The sequence below is a fragment of the Etheostoma cragini genome, chromosome 4, assembly GCF_013103735.1.
Source record: "Etheostoma cragini isolate CJK2018 chromosome 4, CSU_Ecrag_1.0, whole genome shotgun sequence".
In the NCBI taxonomy this organism is placed as follows: Eukaryota; Metazoa; Chordata; class Actinopteri; order Perciformes; family Percidae; genus Etheostoma; species Etheostoma cragini.
Window position 1 is genome coordinate 17605701 of NC_048410.1, and position 20611 is coordinate 17626311.

The 20611-nt window shown below is 39.9% G+C and overlaps 3 protein-coding genes across 7 annotated transcripts in view; 2 read left to right on the forward strand and 1 right to left on the reverse strand.

The window, feature by feature from the left end:
- Positions 1–1844, forward strand: part of akr7a3 (aldo-keto reductase family 7, member A3 (aflatoxin aldehyde reductase)) — a 10260-nt gene extending 8416 nt beyond the window's left edge. For both annotated transcript variants that reach the window (XM_034869110.1, XM_034869108.1), the window contains exon 7: positions 1027–1844. In XM_034869110.1, coding sequence (XP_034725001.1) covers positions 1027–1188 — 162 coding nt within the window. In that variant the 3' untranslated portion in view covers positions 1189–1844. The remainder of the gene's footprint in view (positions 1–1026) is intronic.
- mrto4 (MRT4 homolog, ribosome maturation factor) lies at positions 1581–4854 on the reverse strand. The gene is made up of 8 exons (XM_034869114.1): positions 4592–4854; positions 4174–4232; positions 3983–4086; positions 3815–3896; positions 3658–3725; positions 2798–2949; positions 2136–2212; positions 1581–2035 (listed from the first exon to the last, which is right to left on the reverse strand). The coding sequence occupies exons 1-8, from the start codon at positions 4617–4619 to the stop codon at positions 1892–1894; spliced, it is 714 nt and encodes a 237-aa protein (XP_034725005.1). The 5' UTR covers positions 4620–4854; the 3' UTR covers positions 1581–1891.
- A 901-nt stretch (positions 4855–5755) lies between these two features.
- Positions 5756–20611, forward strand: part of iffo2b (intermediate filament family orphan 2b) — a 26186-nt gene continuing 11330 nt past the window's right edge. For 2 of the 4 annotated variants that reach the window (XM_034869504.1, XM_034869505.1), the window contains exon 1: positions 5756–6824. In XM_034869504.1, the coding sequence (XP_034725395.1) occupies positions 6349–6824 (476 nt within the window). In that variant the 5' untranslated portion in view covers positions 5756–6348. The remainder of the gene's footprint in view (positions 6825–20611) is intronic. The other 2 variants (XM_034869507.1, XM_034869508.1) reach the window with 1 other exon arrangement.

The following is a 20611-nucleotide window of genomic DNA, read 5'->3' on the forward strand; positions in this document are numbered from 1 at the left end:
GCTATGCGCTGGTTGTATCATCACTCCCAACTTCAGGTAAATATTGTGCATGGAGCACTGCAGCGGCATGAGATTGTTTGGTCATCATTGTGGGGAGATATACAACATAAGATTATTAGAAATTTCAACTCTAGGGGGAAATAAAGGTATCTTCCTCTGCACATTTTTTTTATGTGTATGTATTTACTAAACAAAGATTGGTCCTGCCCTGGCACCCTATTCAGATTGATAAATGGTAGAATTTCAAAATGCCGTCCATTGCCAACACTGTAAATCTGCAAAGATGTGAGCTCAAAGGGGCCCTTTTCATCATGCATCATGTTTCTCAATGAATCAAATAGTTTGGTCTATACTAGAGTTGCAACGATTAATCGATTAGTTGTCTACTTTTACATTAATTGGCAACTGTTTGATAATCGATTAACTAGTTAATCGATTATCTAGTTAATCGATTATCTAGTACTAGTATTATTTTTTTTAAATAAAATAGGCTTTCTCTGATTCCAGCTTATTAAATGTAAATATTTTCTAGTTTCTTCTCTCCTCAGTTAGTTCATTTTCTGTCAACTAATTGTTTCAGTGCTACTGAGTAATAGTCAATTATTTAGATTTCATGTCATGAACATTAAAAGGCACTTTTGACCATAGTTTATCATGCCTGTATTCATATTTGAATTTTTAGGCACAATTTCTAATTAAACTTCAATCCCCCAGAAGTACATTAAGAGTGTAAATCTGTCAAGGGTATAAAGCCCTGATTTGAGTATTCCTTGTCATTTAGCTCACATTAAATAGCCAATTGTAGAATTATAGACGCTCAAGACTTGCATACTGACAATTTGTTAATACCACAATCCTAGCCCTGTTCATTTGGAAGTCCCCGGTGCGCTGTTAATAATTAACCTCCACACTACGTGTCATAAGGCTGAATTGGTGCTTACAGTAGCTAGAAAATGTTATACCATAAAACAACTTTAAATGAAACTTATTTTTTCTCTTTGACTATTAATTTGTCTGCTGTTCCAGGGTGATCTTGGTGATGGAGTGATCATTGGCATGTCAAGTATGGAGCAACTTCAGCAAAACCTGGCTGCTGCAGAGGAGGGTCCTCTGGATGACAGAGTGGTCGCCGCCTTCAACGAGGCCTGGAATCTCGTTGCCCACGAGTGTCCAAACTATTTCCGCTAAAGAGCCAAAATCTCCACAAAAGATTTGGGTAACATCTAACGCAAATTTATAGAAAAGAGAAATCTGATAAAGCCCCTTTCCCTTAGTTTTTTCCACCTTCTACCTGAAATGACAATTGAATTGTGGAGACCAGTGTGGATTAATGTGAAGAGCACTTCATTGCTAATGTACAAATGTAAAAATAAAAACATAAGACATTTTTTTCAGGGAAAAATAACTTTTTCTGGAGTCTGCCTTAAACTATCACATTAAAAAGAAAACCAATTTTCTCACATAAACAGTTTTTTTTCCGTACACATAAAATGCTTCAAATGGATTGACTGAACACATGAAAGGACATGTGCTTATCTGTTTTGGCTGAATGGCAAAATACTTACATGCAATACCTTTTCCTTATGTTGACAAAACAAGTGGCATCAACATGATTACATGTAACATGTGATCATTAAGTCTTTTGACTCTTGTCACCAGTTTTTACTCAACAGGGATTCAGTCCAAAGCTAAAATCCGAGGCGAAGGACAGAGGTTTATATTTTGGGGTGAAAAAAAAAGGACAAATGAGACATTACAGACTCCTGGGGCAGCACATGCAGTCAGGGTGATTGGTTTCAACATCTATGATCCTCTGCTGTTGGAAGCTGGCAAAAATATGACTTCAAAAAATATATACAGATGTGAAAAAGCGTCGGCTCTTGCAGATGTTTCATTCTGCATCTTCGTCATCTTCCTCTTCATTATCCTGCATAGGCTCTTCCTCACCAGCAACATTCTCAAACTCGCCTGTTTCTGAGTTCCACATACATTTGATCTGCACCTTGAATTCTGCCATCTCAATGCCAAAGAGTTTCTATTAACATAAATGAATCCAAATTGAACAGTCAGTCAAATACATCCCAGCACAATGTGTCACCATCAAATGTTCTGAAGTCAAACAGTCGAGAACTCACCAGAATACGAGCCTGCTCAGGAGTAAGCACGTCTCCCTCCTTACAGACTGTGTGGTCCTTCAGCAGTGTCACCACGCCTGTATTAACAGATTATACCAAATGTAACTATCCTGTGTCGTTTCCAACTGTGACAATGGTCATTTTTCAGAGGAGAAGTCGTGTAACCTGTTGCACACAAACATGTTTCATGTTGGTATGCTGACCCTACCGACAATTATTGACCGTGTAGCCAAAGCCAGATAAGCATATTCCTCTTTGCCATAGATTTCCATTGTTGTCCAAAACTATTAAAAAAACATCACGGAGCCACACCTTTACACTTTTAGACGTGTTCGTTCAATACGATGAACATGAATGTACACCGTCCTGCTATCTAGAGCACCAAATGTGTATTAATCCCCAATTTCAAATATTACCAAACCAATGCAATTTACTCCTGTTTGATTAAAACTTACATACAAACTACTATATATTTGTGAGCTGATTTTAAAGATTAAGGCAGAACAGTAATAACCAATGGGATAGAGGCTGAGTGCTGCAGAGAGGGTAGAGAAGTCGGAAATATTGAGAGATTGACCATAACATTGTTGGTTTTGGCCTTTGCATGGGATTTGTTGATCAAAGAAAAGCCAGCCAATGCCAGCCACGTCCAGAAATCGTACCTTTCTTGAGAGCAGTGGGAAGTCCTAATTGCCTCAACTGTGGCTCCATCGAGTGAGGAAACTGTTCAAGGGGTCCCTCATCCAGAGTTGTGTCCATCTGTGCACGGTTGCCTGACCGTGCATAATCCAGCTCTTTGAAATGATTGAAATACCTGTAAATAGAAAACATAATTTTGTCATCTAATGAAAGATTTTTGAAGATTAACTGCAATTGTAGTTTATTAAGTCGTAATTTGTACGTTTATAAATTAAAGCTGCAGTAGTTTGTCATATTTGCTGTCACTACAGCCTGGCAGTAAGTAGAATATGAGATACAGTAGCTGATTACAATCTAATTTCTCTGCCTCTCCCTAGTGCTCCTAGTGGCATTTGCAAGTTTCCACTGCGCCCAAAGGAAAACAACCAATCAAAGCAGCGTTAACGCCAGTCGTTGCTCAAGAATTTCAAACTGTAAAACTAGGCATGTCTACCAACTATAAATCGAGACAATATTACTGCATTGCCTTTTTTCTAGCTTTAAATGTTTTCAAAACAAGAAAAGGTTGTGACCTGACTGCCGTGGTGAAAACAGCCAAGCCAAAACCCACCACCAAGCACCGTCCGGAGCAAACTCTCACTTTACAGCAAACAGTACACTAAAATATATTTCTGAAAACTATCAAAGCATGAATAGGTAATGCAACAGAACCATGATTCATGCAGAGAGTTTTCTCTGATTGGTTGTTCTTTCTTATGTACCACATGGAAGCAAATTATCTGTCTCATATAGTACTGTCAGGATATAGTAACAATTTGAGCAAATATGACATTATTTTATATAAAAAGATAGCAACTGTAGCTTTAAGTGAAGCCTTACTTACTCTTGTACTTCATCCTTTGTTTTATTTGTGAATAGTACTCCCACTTCTCCTCGTAGATACTTGGTGACCTGCATACATTACCATAAGACAAAAATGTAGTCTTTGCAATAGATTATTATATTTCTGACTTATCACCATTACCTTAGATCTAACCTACCTTGTGCAAATTATCTTTGTATTCGTCAGTTTCTCCTTTACCCAAAGCAACCACCATGACTTTATTTTTGCCGAAGAAGAATCTGTGGAGGAGAAGAGAGTAAAACCTCTTGTGTAAGACACTTCAATTGCATTGCAATTCAAAACATGCTGGTTGACACACCATTACCTGCTGTGTTTCCATGCTGTCCTGATGTCTTTCAGTTTGTTATTCCTCATATTGGCCACAGAGAATATGAACAAGTTTCTGTAAGTGTCCACACATTTCCGTAACTAAAAATCAAAAAACAGAATTTAGTGTGATATGTTAGCAGCTCCAGCCAACCCTAGTTAGCATAGCATAGCTGACATTATAATTACCTCTTCGATTAGTTTCTGTTTTGACTCCAGTCCCTTCTTGGCTGTTTTCGTCAACGAAACTGGGGAGAAGATAATGTGATTAACAGTCAGTTAGCTATGAGTTTAATGAGGGGGGGGGGGGTTAGGACAATTTCAAGGGCCCATGACTGACAGGGGTAATTAGTAAAACATTATATGAAATTGTTAAACCAACACAATAGAATGTTTTTTCATGAGTAGTAACGTTAGTACGTTAACGTTGTCTGTCACCCAAATGTAGGCTATGCTAACAGCCATTACTCGCAGAGGGAGACGCTAACGTTAGCTTGCTACTCAACTTCAGTTGTCGCGGAAAGATGCTACATACAAGCAATCAGTAAATATAATTAACTGCTAAATGTTATTATATATTATACAGTTTATACCGCTATTTACTTACTTTTCTTGTCCCTCTTTGACTTCGGCATGGTTTCCTCTCACGATGGCAGAGCAGCAGACGCACACGTGAAGTGAAAGGACCCCGAAATGTTTCTGTTTGGTGAAGCTGCCCATGTGGTGCCTGACTACAAAAATAAAGCACTTTTATTTAAAATATTTATAAGTAATAGGTGTGTCAGGTAAGCCGACATATATACATACGTCGAGTTAAGAGTCATGTCGGCATTGGCGTTATTTTAAACTAATATTCATTATAAATCGGGCAAAAATGTTTTGGTAGAGCAGGCGCACATGTATGGAGGGTTAACTCCTTGACCCAGCGGCCGCGGGTTCGACTCCGACCATTCTGCCCTTTGTTGCATGGCATTTCCCTTTTCATGTCTTCATCTTCATCTGTCCTGTGGAAATAAAGGCCTAATCCCCCCCATTTAAACAAAAGATAGTAGCCTAACAGTAGGCCTAATGCATTACTTCATTTTAAGTAATTATAAAAATATAAAAAATATACAATAAAAACAACGAATTAAAAAACTAAAACCAAAGCATGAGTCATTATTTTCAAGGAGGTAGCAATAACATCAGGGTGCCCTAGTTCTGGTAACAAAGCTTTAAGAACTATGTGATAAAACCTTCTTTCCCCCTCAAATGGATAGACCAACATCAATAGGCTATTAAAGAAATGTAACATGTGTGCTTTTAATGACAAGAAAACTTACATAAGCATAGGCTACATTCAAAACATTTCCCAGTTACAGTCATTCACGCCTTATGGAAAAACTTGCCCATGACATGCGATGGACATTTTTCTTTTGAAGTATAGCCTAAGAACAAGATGTATGCTATGGACCTAGAGAATACTCTAGGTCTATATATAGCTATAGACTATGGGCTATATGAATATATAGGCCTATCCATGAGCCTAGTGGTATTGTGGTGAAAGTCATTTGTAGGCCTATACCAGGTTAAAACCCTTAATATAATGCCTGAATAATGTGTTAAAAGAAATTGATTGAAAATGCATTGGTGTTCGGCCTTTAGTCTATGTTTTCCTATTAATTAGGCGTATTCATGCCTCCTTTAGCCAGGATGTGCTTTTTCTCCTTGCTGTGCGCGAGGGAGAAAAGGGGAAGGGTGGTGGGAGGGGCCGATGGCCGTCGTGTTGCCGAGTTTAGCACTTTGCAACATGATCCGCGCACACCACGGAGAGGCCGGGCTCTGCGGTCCTTCATCCTACCTTCCCAGCGCACCACATGGAGACTGGATAGAGCCACGGTGAACGGGGAATGACAAAGAAAAGAAGGTGGACCATCTTCCTCTGGCGGCTGGCTATATGAACCCGCTCAGCATCAGCAGCGATCTGACCCAGCAGGGGCAAACACAGAGATGAGGGTGACGGGAAGTAATGCTACCAGTGCTTATTGCGGTCTGCGTCAAACCTCTCGCTGCTTCAGAAGATAATGCCCTCGGTGCCATTTAAAGGACTTTGTGGGTTTATTATTTGCTTGTTTCAGGGGTCCATGTCAGTAGCCTATCTCGTGGGCAAAAGTCCAGCAGGGACAGTGATGGTCACCCCGTCTCCAGCCTCTCAGTCACTCTCAGCCTCTGCACTGTAAGGAGAAGCTCGTCCTGCCTGGGGAAGTGGGCTTGGGAAGGAATATGCACAGATAGAAAAAACAATTGTTGGTGTTGTTGTTGTTGTTGTTGCTGCATACAAACCAGACCGAGCCTTAATTGGATTACCGGGTGTTGGTAACCAACATGAACTCCTTGTTTTTCTCCGACAATCCGCCCGGGCCGATCTGCAACGTCCCCACCGGGTCGGGCGCGGTGACCAGCGCACTGCGAAATGACCTGGGCTCCAACATCCATGTGCTGAAAACCCTCAACCTGCGGTTCCGCTGTTTCCTTGCCAAAGTCCACGAACTGGAGAGGAGAAACAAACTCCTGGAGAGCCAGCTGCAGCAAGCTCTGCTGAGAACGCAGTACCGCCACCTTTACGCCCGTGATGTTGCCGTGCAGACGGACGGCCCCGATTCCCGATTGCCGGGCACCATCTGGAGTTTCACCCACGTCCGGAGGCAAGGGGAGCGCTTGGAGACCCTGCGCGGGCCCGGGTTATCGTGGTCGCATCCGGATGGAGTTGGGGTCCAAATAGACACCATTACCCCAGAACTGAGGGCTCTTTATAACGTGTTGGCCAAAGTCAAACGGGAGAGGGACGAGTATAGGAAAAAGTGAGTAAAAACAGATGTTAAATTAGTGTGCATGCTGATTGATAGATTTTTTCCTCTGCAAAGCTGGCAATCTTTATGCATGGATACATCCTCATGTATTTGACCATGTATGAATAATTTTTTGCATGGGAGTAGCAAGAAGGTAACAAGGCCATGAAAGAATGTTGCTCTGGGCCCCCTTTTCCTTTCTGGGCCAGTATCATCACACCCAGAGCTATACACAGAAAACAGATGAAATTAAAAATGAAATTAAGTACAACATGTATCACAGACACACTTAAAGCCTCTGTGGAAATTTTACTGAAGGTTTAAGTGATTTCTGGTTAAACCTGCATCATAGTCCAAACTGCACTCACTGCCAGAAGTTCAAGGGTTGACTTATTGGATGTAGCAGTTAGAGACTATAAGCCCAGAAGTTGTTTGAATTACTTAACATTTTCACAGTAGAGCTGAAAACAGTGAAACAAGTGAATGAAAGCAAAATGTTCTCCAATGTGATTCACTGCTTTTCTCTGTTTGAGTATCTTTGGGATTTGGACTGTTGGCTGGACAAAACAAGACGTTTGAAGACGTCACCTCGGGCTGAGGGGAAACCTGATGGGCATTTTCACAGTTCTTTCACAAGCAATGATCAATTACTAAACAGTTTCAGAATTGTTCAACTCTGAAACGATATCTCAGTTGTTTGAGAGATCTGGGATGTTTCCATGTGCCCATCACTGTGTGACTTCTGACTTACTGGTGTGACTTTTTGCTGTGGGTGTGGTCCGTCAATGTCACCAGACACTCATCCGATAGAATAGTGGAAAGATGACAGACATGAACGTGATAGCGTTACACTTGAGGTGGTGTTTACCAGGAAATATAGCAGCGCCAAGCTCAGCCATTAACAAAGAGGTTTATTGTGAATTAATCTGATCCAGTGTCGTTTGAGGAAATTCCTTTGCATGGCTCAGTCTCCACCGATTGTTCTTCTTTAGACACTTTATTGTGTTTTCTTGAGAACTCACTGCTGACCTGTGTCGCTGCTGGCCTCCTTGGCTTGCTACTGGAGGGAGACAGGCCAGTCAGCCGCCTGCTTCTGTTTGCTGCCATGATTCAAGCAGAGAGGCATTTTAACAGGCCTCCGTCTGCTCGGTGAGGTTGGCTATGACGAACGCAGACTTCCCTGGGAGTCCACTGACTCAGTGACACAGAATGCATGTCCCATTCCTCTGGGAAACTGGATATCCTGTCCAGTCATTCTCTGTAACACCCTCATATTCTTTTTTGTTTGAGAAGATGGAGGTCAGTGACTGGGACACCAGCCAAATTAAAAACTACTGCAGCTGAAGTCCAACATTTTAGACATCCTTTAGCAAAAATGGGAGCTTTTGACTTTATAAGTAATTGAAAAAGCCATCTCAGTTGCTTTCTAATCAGGATTTTAGCTAGCAAAATACAGAAAGCTTTTTGCACATTCACTCACAAACCCTAATATTATGCCTCTAAATAGTAGATGTTTTATTCAATTTCTTTTTACATTGGGTGCAGCTGTTGTAGGTATTTAGTGTTCACATTTTTCTTTAATGAAACAAGTATCTAGTTGTTAAACATGTTTTTATATTACAGTATACATTTTCGATCTAGAGAGGTGAGAAACAACATTTCTAGTCTGTTTTTATTACCCAACAATCACGGTAATCAATCTCTTTCTCTGCCTTTCACGTTCCTTCTCTGCTCTGAGCTCAATAGTTGCATCACTGCTGAGGTTACCTCCCAGTTGTTTTCTCTCTGTTGTCCCATCGAAATCCTGTAGACCATAGTCACGTTTCAGCATTCATTCCCCGAGCCCCATCCTGCCATGCCTCTTCTGTTCTATAATCTTTGTGTTAATGGCCATTCCTTCGTCCTTCACTCTCCCACCCCCTCCTCTCTGTGTCATGCAGACAGCTTAGTACAGCATCCTCAATCCCGACAGAGGCCCCCCTGTACTCCCACACTGCCCTGGTGATTTATTAAAGCTTTACGAGTTTGGCCACACATGAGATAGATGGCCAGCCGGTCCCTTTCTGATTTGGTCTCTTGCATTCATACTATGAAGTTCTTTACTTTCTGTCATTTTCCAGTACGATACTCCTCTTTCTGACCAAGAGACTAGTATCTTAGCCTGAGGCAACATGGTGGGATTTAGCGCACGTTGCTGTTTAACAGTCACTCATGAGATTCAGAGGCTGCTTGAAACATATTTGTCAGGCCAATAAAGAGGTATATTATGGGCCTTGAAATATGAAGGACAGGAGGGTGGAGGACAGGATGGCAGGATCTGCACTTAAGATGAAACTCATGACATTATGAAATAAATTTTAAGTTTTTAAGTTTTTAACTTCTTAAATTCCAATTTCCCCTTAAATTACCCTTTAAATAGCTATCAAGTAAAAACAATACACTGTTCTAACTTCTAAACAACTGCAGTGCAAACAAGCATAAACATATGCAACATATAGCAACAAACGAGTGTAAAAAACTATTCTGTTTACCAATTTCTTTTTAATTCTCTCTTCAGACAAGAGAAACATTTTTCAGATGAGTTAGCTTTATTCTTAAGGGGTTACAGTATTTTGTTGTAATCTATCAATTTGTCTTACAAGTGGAAAAAGTGCAATTTTGTCATAGACAAACATTCTGTTTATTTCTATTCAGATGTTTCCTCAAGCATCTAGTTCTTACATTAGCAGTTTTTCGAAGACAAAAAGTGTATTTCCTCAAAAAACCTTAACATACCTTGATTATATTTCCAAAACAGCTACGCTCCATTATACAACACCCTTTTAAATAAGAACAGTCTTGTTCTTTCACAGCTACAGGATGCATTTGTAAATCTAGAAAAGCGTTTTAACTAATTTATCAGATTGAAAAATGAAATAAAATGAAAAAGTGTGCTTGATCTCTCTCTCACACACACACACACAGTCCTTCTCTCCCTTTGTCCAAGCATAGGCTGCATAAATCAGACAGACAGCTTTTATGAGTGTCCACTCAGTGCCACAGTGTCTGGACTGTGGGGTTACATACCTCTGACACTGACAAACGAGCGAGCAAGGGAAAATGGGAAAGGTCAATGCCAGTGCCTTCATCAACACTGTTTTTATGCCACTGTCTTGCATCACTGTGAAATGTATCACTTGGGGGTTACTGAGCCTCAACCACTAATTGCCAATAGAATGCAATAGTGCTAAAAATGTCATGAAAACAATGGCCGACATTGACGAACAAATTTAACAGTCTGAAACCAACTGTATGTTAATTAAGAATAAAAACTGTCTGCCTGTGACAGCATCCTTTATGTGGACAAGTAGGCAAAGTGCACATTTGTTTAGTATTTACATGTTATACCAATGGTATCTATCATATCTATTATGCATATTACTGTACAGATTAACAGACAGCAGTTTTACTTGTGCTAATATGCTAATACGATTTCAAAGAGCTGTATTAGGGGTGGTTATTTGCTTATTCCTAAGAACACAGATGACTAGTTTACATGCATTTCTGTGGAATAGAGGTGCTGTGGGAGGCAGCATCAATACAGAACTGAAAGAAATAGATTAGGATTGTTTATATCCTTATAGAGTTTTTAAGGTGCAATGCAGTGTTTTATACTATAGTGTTAAATGACACATCAGCTATAACCTGCGCCCCAGTTGGGACTTGAACCAGAGATCAGTGCTGTGGCCTCTCCTAATTGTTTTTTTATTCCATTATTAATTCCATTATTCCATCCAGCTAACAGAGGCCAAACAGTCTTGCTGGATGACAATGTGAGCAAACCAGAACATTTATTGCAGTCTTGGGGCCTCCTGGGCGTGTTCTTTCTGCATGAATAATTCACCTACAGCTGAATTTAGCTGTGTGTGGATCAATGCATTGAGAATTCACCGAAGACACTTTTCGGAGGCTTTGATCTTTCTTCCTGAGATTAAGAGAAGTGAAAAGCAGAGCTGAGCATCTCTTTTGAAGGTAAGATTCAGGGTTAGTCGTACTAAATAACTAATGACTAATTACAGGGTGAGGTAGACCATGATGCCAAAACTGTAGGTTTTAAATGTCATAATTCCCCACAAACAAATGTGCTGCACTGATGAGCTCTTCAGCCTCGTCTATCTGTCTGGTGCTGACCTGCCCATTGTATAATCCAAGCCGTCTATTCAGGAGAGGGATTTTCTTTAAGCCGTCACCTAGCACCGAGGCTCCAACCTCCAACCAGCCCTGCACCACATCCTGGCATGCAGCCCCCGTACTGAACTGGGGCCTCTCAGAGTGGTAGACTCCCTGCTGCTGAGATACAGAGAGCTACAGAGAGAGAGAGAGAGAGAGAGAGAGAGAGAGAGAGATCAGTTCACTAAAATCATTAAACTCCAGATTATAGCCTCTATTGTTTCTTTCTAACTCTCTCTTCCTGTTTGTATGGTGCACTTTGATTAACTTCACAACATGCTCTTAAATGACAGGTTATCTTTATTGCTTGGACAAAGTATTCATCTTGTAGATATCATCAACATTACAAACCTGGATGGATGTCAATAGAAACATTTAAAAATACATATTTTTCCTCTGTGCCATTGTTGTCCAAGAACACATCAAGGAGCCACTCTGTTGCACTGGTTCTCCGTCACGATATCTGAAGGGTCCTGAGATGATTAATAAGTTAGGATAAAAGAAAAGAAGCATTTTTCTGCAAGACAAAATGTAACATTCCTCTGGCTTTCCTCAAAGCTTTCTCTTTTTTGTGAAATAGTAGAGCATTTCATCTCTTCAATTAATGACTCAATCTAAGAAGGCAGCATCACTTTAGCTTATAGACCTATGCAGCTTGGGATGAAGGGTCATTAGTAGGCGCTGTTTGGCAATAAGGTCTGCAGGAAAAGTGGAAATGATTGAAAGACAGAATAACGCATTGTTGTTTTTTGTGTTTTTTAGAAGATTTGTTAAAAATAATAAAAATATAGAACAATGTCAGTCTCATTGTCCATGGACCCAGATCATCAATTATCAAGAAGAAACAGAAATGTTGTCTCTCTCGATGTCCGTTTTGATCTGACTGAAAAATCTAGGCGATACCATGAGAGGAGTGTGTATCCCCCTCTGCTTCGTTGTGTCTTTGTTCTCTCTGTGCTTGTGTCTGGAGCTGCTGTGCTGTGCAGCTGTGGTTGATTATTCAGAGTTATCGATACAGCTGAGAGCAGTGGCGCATTGCCATATTTAAAAGTGCAGAAATGCACCTGTTTTTAGTAAGCACCAACTGCATAGAGAGAGTGTACTGTACTTTAGGTTTTGGTTGGTGGATTGTTGCAGCAGCAATGGGTTGAGGCAAAGCAGGAGATTTACAGTTTGATAGGCCAAGTAAATCTCACTGGTAAGTCTATAATCATTAGACCAAATCCTTATTTACCCCTTGCAATTGAGTGTATTTGCCTTTTCTGTTCAGACCTGCTCAGTTTGAATAGCTTTTGCACCTTTTCTAAAGGCCTGGAGGTACTGACACAGCATCCTGACTTAATAACCACTGTATTTCAAAATCTTGTTATTCCAGAGGAAATGCTTCTTTGCCAGGCACCTTTAAAAACAAACACACTTATTTGAGCAGTATGTAATGTCAGATAGCAGGGCGGTGCGCAAGAGTCTCCACAGGGTAATAAATCTATGTCTGTGTTATAATTTGCATGTCCTAAACGTAGCCCAGATGTGTCTCTCCTCAGAGCTCCTTAGAAATCCTAATGTAGTGAGAGACAAAGCACTTTAACCTCCTGTTGCAGTATTTTGGTTACGGCTCTTGCAAAAGCAAAAATGTATCATGGTAAAGACATAATTGGTGATCCATATGCAAACAAAGTGGACTAGCCAACATGTGATGTTTTCTTAAACTGAGAGGTTTGTTAATATCACTAATATTAGAAATGTAATTTATTTAGTGAAAGATGTACAGATTGGGTCTTTAATACTATTGTGTTGATTTTTAGTGTACATTTGTGTCACACATATTGCATTGTGTTGTTTTTTTACCTCATTTAAGCAGAAGAAAATATATGAGATACTGTACATTGAGGGTCTCAAAACCAGATTTCCCCCAGACCGCTGGACAGTTTTTTTACGTTGTTATTTAAAAATGAATTGGAAACATCTTGCCGATCCCTCTCCTGACCCTTGTACATTGCATAGTCCTCCAGTACTGTCATGGCATCGTATTCCCTAGGAACAGCATCATACTTACAGCTGACAGGTAACTATACATGAAAAATATGATCAAGTGTCCACCTTAACCTTTTTTTGAGGGTTTAGAACAAGACATTTTGGTGATTTTAGTGTGAGGTGGTCAATGAAAGGGCTGTTGGGCGCAGCTAAGATGTTTGTGTTGACAAGTTGTAAGCTTGCTAAGAACTTTCTGCAACTCTCTATTTTTTTCTTGATTAAATTTGCATACATATATATATTTTTAAAATCACAATTTCCCAAAGCTTAAGGTGCCTTCTTAAGATCTTTTATCCAACAACAGTCCAAAACCCAAAGATATTCAGTTCACAATCATAAAAGCAAATTTGAATGGCTTGACGATTAAAAATAATCGACTATTGGATTAATGGACTATCTGTGGTTCAAGAGGTAGAGTGGGTCAGATTGGTTAGGTCTGTTCCCTCCTGTCCCTGAGCAAGACCCTGAACCCTAAGTGTTGTGAGTGTGGATGGATGGGTGATTGAGAGCCACATTATTAAGCACCTTGGATTAAGGGACTATATAAATACAATCTATTTACTGAAAGTCTAAATGGGTAAAAACACAATTCACTCTGACCATGTGGGGTAGTTTCAGTTCTTTATTAATTGATTAATTGAGACATAATTTTGGTCAAGAAATCAGATTTTCTCTAAATGTAGCGGGTGCAGTTTTATAGTCACTCCTGGGGTTCATCCTGCAGGTGAGTGTACCCAGAGGTACAAAAGACATTTGTTTAGTGATCACGCATAGCTCGATTATGTCTAACACACCCTGGCCGGTGAGGATGTGTGCCAGAAGTGAACCTCTTTGTCTTCTTTTCTTCTTTTATGTCACTTCCAGTGCAACTCCACCCTAACATGGCATGGGCTTGCAGACTGTTGCTCATATGTGCTCTTAGAAGGAATCTCACAAATCCCCGTCATTTGTCAACCAGAACATCCAATTTAAAGCCCCTCCATAGTGGGATTGTTAAGAAGGATCTCCTTGGAGTTTTGTGCTGATACATGTTTTTATGTATGCTACTGTATGGTAAGCCAAGGGCTCAAACTATTATGTTGTCACTAAAATGTGCTGCAAAGAATGAGATTGGTGGGAAAACAACTAAACAGCACAGTATGCTTTGTAGGATGTGGGGTCGCTTTGCAGGGAAAAGATTGAAGGAAAAACTGATTTTGTCACAATCCCTCCCCCTCCCCTTAACCTGCTGGGTACATTAATAAGCAAATGATGATCTCTTGTTCCTGCATGTTAATATCATCTATGCTTGTTGCTTTTTAGTGAGTGTTGAGAGAGATTATTTATACTTCGTACATAATGAGATAAAAACATTGTTATAAAAACTCACTTTCCATGTGCTCGTCCGTTATTTTTACTTAGTACTGTAAGAAACTCTTGTTGACATAAACTCTTTTGAATTCCTGCCACTTCTGCCAGCAAAGTCATTTAACTGTCAAGCTTTCTCAACAAACCATTAAGTTTGGGGTGGTTTCACAGTGGCAACACCTTTACATGTCCTTACAAAGATCATTTAACAGTTTGAAAAGTTGCCATTATAAACACTTACATAACTTCCCTTGAAAAGCAATTATCAATATTATTTCAGGTTGCTCTCAGGTCATACCTATTAGTTGGAACTGTGTGGTAATTACATTTAAACAGTGAATGCCTATGTGTTTTCCTCTTGACTAAAGGGTTTACAGCTAACCAGCATCCCTCAGGCCAGAGAAAAGAGGGCTAGGACTTGCTTTGGTAGTTCAGCAATTAAATAATGCATGTGCGCAGTGCAAACAAGTCAAGCTCACACCCATAGTGTTGGGGAAAAGTCAGTGTGGCAACGTTATGGGGCTGGATCAGGATGGAGGATTAGACATGTTACAACATTGGCTCCCAGTTATCTGTCAGTCCATCAAGGGAGGATCTATTGGTGTCATACCAAACCCTCTAATTAGATAGATGCTTTGATCAGTGGAAAACAGTTTGTTTTAGTCTCACCTTGTTCCAAAGAATGTCAGAAACATGATTTGTGCCACCTTGTTGTGATTCATCTACTCCATGTTGTACAGTAGTATTATTTTGCCTCAACTTGCTTTTGGGCTCATTTAATGTTGAAAGTTCTTCCAGCGAGCAAGGATCTACAGTAGATTGCAGATCAAGTTTTAGTCTGCATATGACTGATGAAGAGCCCTTGACACAAACAAAGCTTATAGAAGCTTCATCCCTGTTTGAGTGTGTAGAATCATACTGATGTTGCAAGAACTTTAACTGAGAGGCACAGTAATTGTCTGGTTTAAGACAGAGAAAATTCATCAAACTCACAGATAATATTTCCCTGTGCATACACCTCTCCTCCTCAATGTTAATTCTATTTCATCTAATCTGTTCCAAACATGTATTGCATCCCAGAATTGAAAAGTGTATACCAACTGATGATGTTCTGCTGGAAGATGTACCAGCTATATCGCTAACAACTTGCAAATCTAGCTCTGCAGACCGATTAAGAGAGAAGGGAAGGGAATGACCAGTTATTTATGATGAAGTCCTCATATTTCATAGCGAAGCTGACTTTTTTTGGTCACTGAAGTCATATTTCACAACCTGAAGGTCTGAAGTTCAGCTTCAACCAGCCCGGTTCATTGGAAGATGCATTAGACAGTAGGTCATGAGGAAGAGACTTGGTGTCATTTATCATACTTGAGTTCATTTCACCCCCCCACTCCAGCAAGTATAGGTCTAGTTATAGGGAATTTCCATGCTAATAATTTGATTGAATATTTCCCTGAGTTGAGTATATGTTATAAAAAAGTACCACTTTGTTAGTCCCTTTTCCTCTAGCTCAACCATGAGGTAGAATTTTTTGCTTTTTATCTCAATATCTCAGCAACTATTGCACGGATTGCGATGACATCTGGTACACACACTCATGGTACCCAGAGGATGGATTGTATAACTTTGATTTGCTGATCTTTATTTATTGCACCATTATCCGGTCAGTTTTGTTTGTCCAATACTTTAAACTACTTAAACTCTACATTCCATTGACTCCCATTTATTTTGGCGTCACTATGACAGTGAATAACTTCACATCTCAAGCGTTTAAGACTATATTTGTCCATTACCTTGTATCTCAAGTTCTCAGCAGCCGTTTTGTAAAAGTAGGCTAACAATAATGTCATAACCAGGCAACTTACTGTTGCACAGTAGCGATATTACCGTATAGTCAGGAGAAGCACGCAAGTGGAGGCATACAGTCAAGGGAGAAGTCCGTAGAGAGTCCATGAAAGCATCGGAACAAAATAATTCAGCAATTTTTTGATGGATACGAAATACTTTGGTATGTAGGGAGATTCAAAATGATTCAGATTTCTCTTGGCACAGCAACCAGAAGACTTACACATTTCAGACAGGTTGCTCACGTCACATCTACGTCGTCAAGCTCAGTTTGAGGCTGCGTAGTACGCTCAGCACTCACCATAAAAGTGCATCTAATTGACTATCGTCTATGATGCAGATGCTATCAAGGCTGTAGACACCTAGTCTTGTGATTGCAGAGTCATCATTTAGAAGTAAGACAGTTGGGAAAACAAGGAATTTTCTTTAACATTAGATATAGCCACACACATTTCAGGAGTGTTTAAAATGCTTTTATGCTCCATGATCTCAACAATAAATAAAAAGTTCTCCTCTTGAAAAAACAAGATTTTGATAAATCACTCGAACAATGACAAGTAGTGGCATCTATTTTAGCAATTAACACAATTTCCTCGCTCCCTAAAGGGCTAAATGGTGGCTTGGGAAAATGTCACAAAGCAACACTGCCATTCTTCCTGCTCGGCCTGGTGGTGTCTGTGTCCTGTTTGGGTTTGGAGGGCTATATTTAAGTCTGGCCATGCTTGTGGAACATAAAGCAGAGGAATCATCTGTCAGTAAGTGATGATCTTGCCCTACATCTCTGTGCACAGTTTACATAATTGGACCAGCCAGGAATTCATCTTTATGCACTTCCGATGGCACAGTTTCCATGTGCACAAGATGGCTTGAGAAGATGGGGGACCTACTGGTCATACCTCCCCCATCTCTCAGGAAAGCCTTACATTGCTCACTATTTCACATCAGATGCGTCTTCCCATCCCACTCCTCCTATCAGCCTACGATTATTTTCCGAATCTGTTCTGAAAGTAAATTATGGCTCCGGATAGTACACTGTATAATTGCACATGGGGGGGGGGGGTAATGCCGGTGGCATGGAGCAGACATTATATAAGCACCTATAGGGATCCATGGAAGCAATCATATGCGCTCTGGACTCTCAGATGTGATTTGTCAAAGCTGTCAGTGGGCTCTTTTCATACGAGCAGATGCAGATGAGCTGAGTGGGTGTTTGTCCTGCATGTAACCAGATGTATTGATTCTTCAATCGGTTATCATATAACACTTCCTGTTTTACTATTGCCTGCCCTCAAGAGAATGAATTGTAATGGCCCTATTAAAATCTTTAGAGTTTAGAGAGAGATATTTCTATTTTGCAGAGTCTCGCTTTGGAAAAGGCACAGGATGATTCGTGTCTACACAAAAAACATTATTATTGTTATTTAACACATCAGGTGAAAGTAGGCTGAGAATTATAGGGTAAGTTACACTTATGATTGTGATTTGATAATATTCTTGCATTTAGTATTGCTAACATAGACTGTATATAACTGATGCTTTGTTTCCAGTTACCTCCAGTAACCCATAAATGCTCTGATTTGGGCAAAAGATTGTCCCTTACATAACTTTAGATTATACAGATAAATCTATAAATTTAAATAATATTACTTGTAAACGTGTTAGAACATTGGAACAAAAATAAACCCTAACCTAAAATAAGTATTTATTTGTGTAAGTATGTATTTTTGCTGAGGATATAGACATGCATAAACAGATCAATATATGCACTCAGTTGCCAGTTTATTAGGTACACCTAACTAAAACTTCTAGTGGTCTAGTCCTGGAGAGAGATGTTGATTAAACATTATGGACCAGTTGGAGGTTGTAGTTAGTGCTGCTGTTGAAGTGTAATGCAATACACTGAGAGGTGTTTTTGTTATTTAGCCTACCCTCATTGAAATAACTTAGAAAAGTAACATAAGGTGAATGAGGACAAAGGACAACTTCTGCATTTTGATACCAGAAATGTGTTAACACCAAATAGTTTGAGGAATAGCAGAAACTTGAGGGTGGAAGTTGAAAAAAAAAAATTAATTAGAAGTAATAATTAGTAATAAAATCTCTAAAGATTGTTTTTTATAGGTTAATCTGCGCTAATACATAGGATCAGTCCTTAAGCTTGTAATTTGATGTCTGGTTACTGAGAAATTCCACTCAGTAAGTAACACTTTCCAATCCATAGTTAAGTTTCAACAGGGTGCTGTCTGACTCAAACTTTTATTTGCAATGAGTAACAGAGGCTTTGTTGAATGATACACAACCACACCTCAAAGCTTTCCCTGTGCTTGTTTTGCTAATTACTGCAAAATCAATGCTCCTTTGGTAGTTACCGCCTGTTGCACAACAGACATTTGGGATTTGGTCATTAAAATAATAAAGATTAATTTGACAGGCACCTCCAACATATAATATTTCCTCATTTTAATTCAGGCAGCTATAAATCAACATCCTAGATTAAATAATTATGACTGTCATTAAAAACTATCAAGCACAGGACCATTATTGCAACAGATTTGGATTTGTGCATGTGGTGTCCTCCGGCACAGCGATGGGAAAACACTGAGGCAGCTCGCGTGCAAACTTCCAGACAGTGCAGGGAGTGTTAGTTGGCAGGCACAGCAGGAATGCTATTGTTCAGCAGACAAAAATCGAATGAGAAAATTTCTATTTGATGTGAGACACTTTTTTCCAATTTTCTCCCTGTGTTGCACCGCAGTATCTTCTTAAATCACTGTTTTTCACGTATTTTTCTCAATTTTTCTTTTTGCATCCTTTGAAATGTGAATTTACCTTTTTTTTCTTCATTCATTTTATTTGCCACTTAAGTGCTACTGTAGTTAATCATGCAATAATGATATAAGTAAACAATTACCTTGTATTCATTATGTACAGGGCATGTTCTTCATGGAAATTAGATACTATCTTTATGTAAATTGTCTGTTTTTATGAAGCACTTTTCTGCTCAAAGCACTTTTACATAGTACAGGAACCATTCACCATTAACGCAGTACTGTACAAGGTGCCACCTGCTTATCAGATAAACCTTCACACACCGATGGCGCAGTATCCCGGGCAACTCGAGGTTCAGGGTACTGCCCAAGGACACACAACATAGACTGCAGTGATCGAACCACCAACCTTCCAATTGGCAGGCAACCGTTCTACCACTGAGCCACAGCCGCCCATGCGGCTCTAAAAGAATCTCCATAATTCAATTTTAGCTTTGCTAACTATCTATTTCTAGTTTATTTTTGCCTCCTAGAAATGGAAGAGAAACCACAGACTTTATTGCAGCTTTGAATTGAAACATATCTGTAACACCGCACAGTTATTTTTTGATTTATTAGAGCAAAATTACAGAGGAGGTATCTAGCAGTAGATACATGTCTATGAGTTGACACAGGCTCCAACACTCCTGCTGTCTTTGTCCTTGTAAGGAGACGCCGGGTGTGTTCGCTTGACTGAGTCACACCAAAGGTATAGGAAAACCAGAACCAGAGGCCAGATAGAATGCTTTTGCTATGTGGTTGTGTCATCTTTGTTTGGCTTAGCCATTTTTTTTATCTGGATGCATCTTTAAAACCGACAGTAGTTTTCCATTAGACTTTTATGGTTTGCTAAATTGAAGCTGCTCCAAATAATGTGGAGTGAGTTGCTGTGTCAATGATTTCATTACCTTTGATATATGACATAAATGGCCTTGACATATTGTTGACACAGGGAGGCCCTCTATCAGTAGGTCGATTTAATCATGTCCAGTTATCACCTCGGGTATTAAAGAAAAGGACGTGGTGGTGGTTTCCTCAGGAAGTGACAACACAAGTGAGTGCAGATGCTGTGACGAATGGATTTGTGTCTGCAGAGGATGTGATGCAGTTGTGAACTCCAACGACCTCCGCGAGAGTCCTGCAGCAGACAGGCGGAGTGTTGTGGACACAGTGAAGCAGCTCTGCCAGCATTTTTAGAGGCTTCAATCACAGTGTGAGCTGGCACACCCTGCCGAGGAATACTTCTCTCTAATTAGACAGTGTACATTGAGTGGGTCCTGAATGGAAACAAGGCTGCATTTTGTTGAGAAAGTGAATCTCTAGTGACATATTCTGTGATATCAAAGCAACTTTTGGCTATTCCCAATGGTAAAGGAATGCAGTAGTGGTAATCAGATGTCAGCTTTCACTCTGTAAACATAGATGGTCAGGCATGCGCTACTTATACCAGTATGCCTACACACACAGGTTCGCCCACTCTCTCTCTCACACACACACACACACACACACTCACACACACACACACACACACACACACACACACACACACACACACACACA